The 7908-nt window shown below is 35.3% G+C and overlaps 1 protein-coding gene across 2 annotated transcripts; it reads left to right on the top strand.

Annotated features, from left to right (window-relative positions):
- The first annotated feature begins 662 nt into the window (after nucleotides 1–662).
- Nucleotides 663–7027, top strand: LOC114143466 (phenazine biosynthesis-like domain-containing protein 1). Of its 2 annotated transcripts, none has more exons than XM_028015540.1 (10): nucleotides 663–876; nucleotides 1195–1294; nucleotides 1428–1526; nucleotides 1631–1740; nucleotides 2447–2476; nucleotides 2570–2658; nucleotides 2775–2866; nucleotides 3576–3659; nucleotides 5356–5418; nucleotides 6694–7027. In XM_028015540.1, exons 1-10 carry the CDS (start codon nucleotides 793–795, stop codon nucleotides 6804–6806), a joined length of 864 nt encoding a protein of 287 aa, XP_027871341.1. In that variant the 5' UTR covers nucleotides 663–792; the 3' UTR covers nucleotides 6807–7027. The 2 variants fall into 2 exon arrangements, with proteins under 2 accessions (XP_027871341.1, XP_027871342.1); XM_028015541.1 differs by lacking the exon at nucleotides 663–876 and adding an exon at nucleotides 903–1047.
- The last annotated feature ends 881 nt before the right edge of the window (nucleotides 7028–7908 follow it).

A 7908-nucleotide genomic window follows, 5' to 3' on the forward strand; every position in this document is an offset into this window, starting at 1 on the left:
ATTCTGGGTCTTTCAAAACCATGATTAAAATTAAAATTGTGGACAAAGAATTTTTATACAATAAACCACTCTGGGACATGTTTTTTTTTCTTACACCTTGTAGTGCCACCTGTTACATTTCTATTCTGATTTTTAAACTAGAACATCAAAAACATTTATTCTTTTGGTTTTTAACCACAATAAATACTCTGACTTTTTAAATATTTTGTGTAGACCATTTTGTATCTTATTTTTCTTTTCTTATACCTTTTAATAGTTGTAAATATTTGTCAGATATACAGTATTTACAACAATACTTGTATACTTGTGCTAGTTTTGGTTGTTCGTTTATTGTTTCTGTGTTTTATTTTGCACTTTGAGGCCAGATATACAGATGTACATTTGCTTTACAAATAAAACGTGTTAGAAAATATACAACAACAAAAAAAAATTCAGAAATGAATGGAAATTTCATTCAAATAAAGAAACTTCACCTTATCATCTCTTTGTTTTAAATCTATCGTTTCCGTTGTTGCATTTTGGAGTTTAAAGCGAACACTTGACATTCACTTTAATTAATCTTTTTATTATCATTTTTAGGTTAAACCAATGCATAGAAGAAAAAAAATCTGGCCAACTTCCCAACCCCAGTCCAGATTGCGCTGAACCAATGAAACGCTGCAGCCGTGGCAGTGCAGGGGGAGTCGCTGGTGACCGCAGTCTGCAAACCAAACAGGTTGAAAGTCCAGGGACAGCAGCGAGCCCTGAAACAACAGCACCGTCCTCACTGCCTCAGTTTCAGGCCTGGCCGTAATGGAGATCCCCGTGTTTACGCTGGACGCCTTCACAAACTTACCGTTCAGAGGAAACCCCGCGGCTGTCTGTCCGCTTCTGCATGTGAGTTGTGTTTGCGTTGAAGTGTTTTTTTTTACAGCTTTATCACTTATAAACAACTTGAGGAAATAAATTAACTTAATTACGGAGCAGTGGAGTTTATTAAGAAGGATTGAAATGCTAACACGCCTGATTCGGACGCGGTTAAACAGAAAAAGTGCCGTTTAATCAGCGGTGAGTAAACAGTTTCAGCTTGCAGGCGTTGCATAATCAAACTGCATAATCAAACTGAAAACATGCAGCACAACCACTTACCCTGAAGTCTTAAAAATACTTGCATCCTCTTTCTAAGTGTGCATCATATTGTCCTTTTTTTACCAGGAGCTGAGTGATGATTTGTATCAGAAGATAGCAGCAGAGATGAACCTGTCAGAAACAGCTTTCATCACCTTGATCAACCCTACCGATACTTTCACTTCCGGTAGCTATTACATCACTATTATGAGTTTATGACCACTGTAAGCTCCTTCTTGTAGACAAAGATCGAAAATCTATGGAATCTTTGGGCAGTAAAGACACATATATATTTTAAAAACGGCGATGTGATTAAACAGGAACAAGATTTCGCCTCAGATGGTTCACACCAACCATGGAAATAAATCTGTGCGGTCACGCCACCCTGGCCTCTGCAGCTGTGCTGTTCCAGTATAAAAGTAAGACCGATACACACATAAACGCCTCATGAGGACGTAGACTGACATTCAAGAATTTGTCAGCTTGCAAACTGTAAAATGTTGCGTCATGTCCGCCTCCTCAGATAACGTTAATCCAACGCTGGTGTTTGAGACCAGGAGTGGAGATTTGGGCGTGAGCAAGAGAAAAGAAGGATACGTCATGGACTTTCCTCTAAATCCACCAACCAAGGAGGTGAATTACACATTCATCAATACATCAACACAAACCTGCAGAAAATCAGCAATCTAAAATATGTTCTCTCTGGAAAATAAACTAATTAATTAGGTTTATCTGTCTTACAATGTGCCTTTCACTGAAATGAAGCAAAAGTGCTTCACAAATAGAAAACACATTATATTTTAAATACGATTAAATAAGCTGTTACGGTTTGATTAATACAGTAATTAATAAAAATGTAAGCACAGTTTGCACATTTAATTCACAAAATCCCCACATTTATAGATAAGATTTATAGGTAATGCTGTGTTGCCTAGCAACTGGTGTGTTTGCACTCAGTGTTTAACTGAGATATAGAGAGGAAATTCATACCTTATACATGAAAACATTTCGCATAACATCAGGAAATAATTTTATCTTGTACCTGGACTGTAAAAAAAATTATACTTTGTTATGAAACGGTGGGAGTTTTTAATCAGAGACAGAAGAGATGGGGGAACAACTGATTTGTGAAAATCTGGAGATCACAGAAAAATCCTAATAAAGTTTAATTTCTGTGGTTGCAGTTTTAAGAGTTTTGTTTTTCTGATACAGTTTATTTCAAATGCTTTAACTGACATATTCACATGTTCTTCAGCATGTATAATGAAGTTTAACTATAAAGACATCTGAAAGGGCAAATACAAAAATATAACTTTTTTCTTTTATATACATATTTTAGGATCACAGTGACTTTAAAGATATCATAAAGGTCAGTAATAAACATCCATGCCGGTCGTCTCTGAACACTTCTCAGGCAGATCACATGTGTGTGTTAAACAGTGTATTTATATTTATATTACAGGCAGCAGTAGGAAACCACCCAGTTCAAGAGGTTTTTATGAGCCGCGACACAAAGAAGCTGATGATCCGATTGTCGGACAGCTGTGAAAGGTCATTTTCTCCACAAACACCCAGAAGCCAGATTGTCAAAATGCTCACATCTCTGACCTTCTTTCAGGAACCACTAAGCCGAGTGTTTGCTGTGTGTGTGTGTGTTTTGTCTCCAGGTCAGCGCTAACCAGTCTGAAAGTTGACCCTGTTGCTCTTCAGAGCAGCGACTCCAGTGGCAGAGTGGGAGGAGTCATCGTTACAACGAAAGGTGAGCAGAGCAACACGCCGAGGTCAAACCTGAAGCTTCATGTAGATGACCGACCGTGTATGACTGAGGGAAAAAAGAAAGATCAAATATACGCAACAAACTCACATTTTGAGATTAATCAAGACAAACCTGAACATTTCTGAGTTTGAAAAATAAAAATTGCTAGCAAAAAAAAAAAAAATTTATGAGATCAATCTCTGAACTTTTGTAGTAAAAACCTGGAGATTTCTGGGTTTCAAAAGTAGAAAATTAGCTAGAAAAAAAGAAGAAATTGTGAGATTATTCTCAGAAATTTTCTAGGAAACAAAAATGAAAAATTCTTAGTTTGAAAAATAAAAAAAATTACTAGAAAAAAAATTAAATTCTGAAATTAATATCAGAAATTTTCTAGAAGAAACATGGAAATTTATGAGTACCAAAGGTAAAGGTTTTTCCATATTTTTGTAGAAAATTTCTGAGATTAATCTCAAAATATCAGAATTTTTTCTAGTAATGTTTTGGTTTTGGGAAATCTGAAATTTCCTTGGTTTTTCTGGAAAATTTCTGAGTTTACTCCTTTTATTTTTCTGTCTACAACAGTCCTAATACTCTGTCATAGTTTTATTACATGCTCTGTCATTTATATGTTATATGACATGCTCTGTCATTTATATGTTATATGACATGCTCTGTCATTTATATGTTATATGACATGCTCTGTCATTTATAGGGTCTCCAGACTGTAAGCCAGGATTCGACTTCTACTCCCGGTACTTTGCTCCGTGGGCCGGCATCCCAGAAGATCCCGTCACCGGTAAGATGAGCGCAGGCCCAGCCCAACCCTCCATGGGGCCCTAAGCGAAACCTGGTTTTGGGGCCCTCTAGTTCTGCTAACAATGTGGACTGGCTGCAATCAGCAGCCCGATCATTAGGTCATTAGGTCACCTGCTATTAACTTATTGCATCTCTGGCAGTGCTGTTTACATTGTATCCTGTGCATTTATAATATAGATTTTCTTAATTTTGGCGGATCGTTATTGGCCGATACTTACATGTGAAGCCGATCTCATCCCCTAATCTTATCTTTGTCAGCAAAGGTTTAAAATCAGTCTCTGTCCTCGTCTGCTCTGCAGTGAGAGGTTTGACTGACAGACTGACCCACCAGGTCAGGTCTGCACATTTACAGTTAACAATATTCACCCCATTGTTGCCAACTCAGTGACTTTCTGGCTATATTTAGCGACATTTCAGACAAACAAAATTCATATCAGTCAAAATCAAAATGGGCAAGTCAGGCTTTTTAAAGATCGGTAACCAGGGATCAGCCAGAAAACTGCAATCGGTGCAGCCCTACACACATATTCATGACATTCTTTGATTAAATTAATTTCTCTTAAGCGTTACTCCAATGGCTAAAAATGTAATTTATACCAGGTGAGTTTTTCTCCCTGAGAATGTGGACCAGTACCGGTACTGGACTGATTCTGAGCTTTCAAATGATTTTCACATAAGTTTCACATAACTTAGTAGTTGATGTAAAAATAATGTTTGTTTTAGCCACAAAATGATTTTGCTCAGTAGCAAACAAAATATCCCCAACTACAGCATCAACGTAGTTCATCGGTGTAGCAGCTATGTAGCCTGACGTAGAAACATTTTGCTAAACAATGTTAAACATTGAGAAGTTTTAATTATTATCAAACATTATCAAACATCATTGAAGCCAAAATACCTCAGAAATATACAGAGCCAAGCAGGAGAATCAACTCATTTAAAGTTTAAACTCAGTCTCACACAAACACAAAGACCCTAGCAAGATGTTTGGCCTTTTTGAACTGGACCGTTCCAGGTCGCTATCAAGCTGATTTTCTATTAGCAGCTTTACAAATCTTTTATGTTACATTACCAAGACAGATTAAAACAAACCTTTTTCTTGGCTTTTTTCTATTCTTCCTCTTTCTTTTCTCCCTCCCTGAAGGATAAGTCGTTTCTTGAGACATTGATTTGCTTATTTAACTTCTGACTGGAGCTTTGGATGTTTGGATGCTCTGACAGCAGCTCATGTTACCGGCGAAGCATGCGGTACCTACCGCGACCACCAGGGGGCCCCAAGATCAATTTTCTTTTTTCTTTTTATCGGTAAAATAATAATTTCTACATACATTATCAAATATATATTATTGTAAAAACAAATCACTTCATAGTGAAATTGTGTGTTTTTGACATTATAATCACAAAAATTATTACAAAAAAATAAATAAATAAATCAGCTCCACTGAGGGGGCCCCTTACTGGCCCTGGGGCCCTAAGCGGCTGCTTAGGTTGCTTATGCCTTGGGCCGGCCCTGGAGCGCGTTCACAAATAACCTTAATTCTGATCTTTATTCTGCTGTAAAGGAAAACAATAGGTTAAAAATAAATAAAGATGGTTTCATATTTTACACGACTGCAATAAATGTGAAATAAATGTGAAATAAATGTGAAATGTGTTTGTACCTTCTGCTCTTTCAGGCTCTGCCCACACCGTACTGGGAAGCTACTGGTCAGACGTTCTTGGGAAAAAGAAAATGCTTGGTGAGTAAAAATAGAGTCGAAGCAGCTTCAAGGTTTTAGCAGTAGAGACAAACAGAGTTGGGTGGTAACTAGTTACATTTACTCAATTACATTTACTTGAGTAACTTTTATTTTGAAAAAAATTACTTTAGGAGTATTTTTACTATCCTGTATACTTTTATTACAAAGTATCTCTACTCTTGAGTAAAATCTCTGGATTTTCTACCCACTGAATGAAAACAAACATGTTTTAACCTAAAGTTCATCAGAAACACACCTGCAGTTTGTGTTAAAGTTTTATAAGGTTTTTTATTGAAAGAAACTGATTTGGGACATTTTTATTTTGCCCGATTTTGTTATTTTTTGTTACTTATATAAATTATTGTAATTTTTGTCCTTAAAATACGTAAATTTCCACTTAACTTCATATTTTGGTCCGATTGATTTTGTAATTTTTAAATATTAAATACTTTGATCAGTTACTCAGTACTTGAGTAGACTTACTAAATACTTTTTACTCTTGAGTAATTTCTTGAATGGCTACTGATTACTTTTACTTGTAGTAACGAGCTACATTTACTCAGTTATATTTACTTGAGTAACTTTGTTTGAAAATATTACTCTTAGGAGTATTTTCACTACTCTGTACTTTTTACTTTTACTTGACTAATTTTATTATGAAGTATTTTTGCTCTTACTTGAGTAAAATGTCTATTTTCTACCGTTGAATGAAAAACAAACATGTTTAGCTAAAAATTCACCCGACAGACACACACCTGCAGTTGTTGTTAAAGTTTTATAAGTTTTTTTTATTGAAATAAACTGATTTGGAAAAATTTATTCTACCTGATTTTGTTATTTTTTTGTTAGTTATATGAATTATTGTTATTTTTTACCTGAAAATACAGAAACTTTCACTTAATTTTATATTTTAGTCCATCTGTTGATTTAATTTTTAAAATATTAAATACTTTGAATCAGTTACTTAGTACTTTTTATGTTTAGTTGAGTAAAATATGTCGAAGTAGTGCTATATTTACTACACTACTGTTTTTGGGGCGTTCTACTTTCCATTGACTCTTTTAATCTTTCCACATAGTTGAGGACTTTTGTTAATTATTATGTCAATAATCTCTGGTTATTCTTTTTAAGACTTGATAATCCAATAAAACCCTGAATAGAATCCACACAGGTTGAACGTCTTACATGAATTCTTTACTCAACCTGCTTTGTATTTCATTTTCCCTTGGATCTCATCTTGCGGTCAGTAACCGGCCTGATTTTGTGTTTCTGCAGCGTACCAGTGCTCGAGTCGTGGAGGAGAACTGGAACTGGAAGTGAGAGACGGCGGGAGGATCAACATAGCTGGAGACGTCACCACTGTGCTGCAGGGATTCATCAGGCTGTAGAGAAAATGAACAGGAAGTGAAATAAATGATGATTTTAAATAGAAACAGATGAATTAGTAAACACTGATCGGTTTCGTTATTTCTCATTTCACCTCATTTTAATGTAGACGTTAACATGCTTTGTTAATTTATGTTAACGTAAGTAAATCAGTCTCATAATAATGTAGAGGATGAACTATTTACCTTCCTATTCGACACTTTCGTTAAACATTTAAAGAACAGTTGTCTTTTTCCTTGTGGTTTTATGAAGTAAAAATGAAGATAAAACCCATTTGCATAATGGATGTTCAAAATCTTGGTCAGTTTTTCCTTTTATTCAAGGCTTTCAATCTCAGCAGTTTCAAATCTATAATTCTGGATTAATACTGAGAATATATAAAGCCAATTCTGATTCACAAAACCATCTGATTTAATTTACGTAGATAAACATGTAATAGGATCAGACCAATCAGATATATTGATCATTAAATGTCAAGTTCTTTTTCAATTTGTGCAGCTTCCCCACTTGAAAGGGGATGGATAAATCGATGCAGACTTTCATCAACAGGGTTTTACTCAAAGGACCAAGCAGTTTTCTTCGTTTTATCCTCCGTTTATTTAATGTGTGTCATGATATTCCATGAATGGTCCAGAAGCATAACCTTTAAACAAACCCCAAAAAAGAAAAATAAATAATTACTAATCTGCATGTAAGTTTACATAAATTAATTTCACTTATACTACAAAGCAAATGATGACAAACTACATAAACAATACTAAGCAGGGGCGATGCTAGGATCTGACTTTTAGGGGGTTTTAGCCCCCAGCGGGGCTAAGAGCCATAAGAAGATATTCGTTGGTTTTCTAAATCTAACTGCTTATTTACATACATTCACAAACAAAATTAAGAGACATGTTGTCAGTAATTCACAGAATAAAAGAACAATGTTCATTTTACTCAAATATATTCTTTTAAAGAGTAAAATCAGAGAAACTTAATTTTTTCCAGATGTGTATAAACTCAGTTTGAAACAGAATCTCTAGATTACATCATACCTGCCAACATCTGCCAACATTAATGAGACACAAGCAGCTGTGGAGTGACGCAGTCCTAGTGGGGTCT

Source organism: Xiphophorus couchianus, chromosome 4 (assembly GCF_001444195.1).
Source record: "Xiphophorus couchianus chromosome 4, X_couchianus-1.0, whole genome shotgun sequence".
NCBI classification, from domain to species: domain Eukaryota; kingdom Metazoa; phylum Chordata; class Actinopteri; order Cyprinodontiformes; family Poeciliidae; genus Xiphophorus; species Xiphophorus couchianus.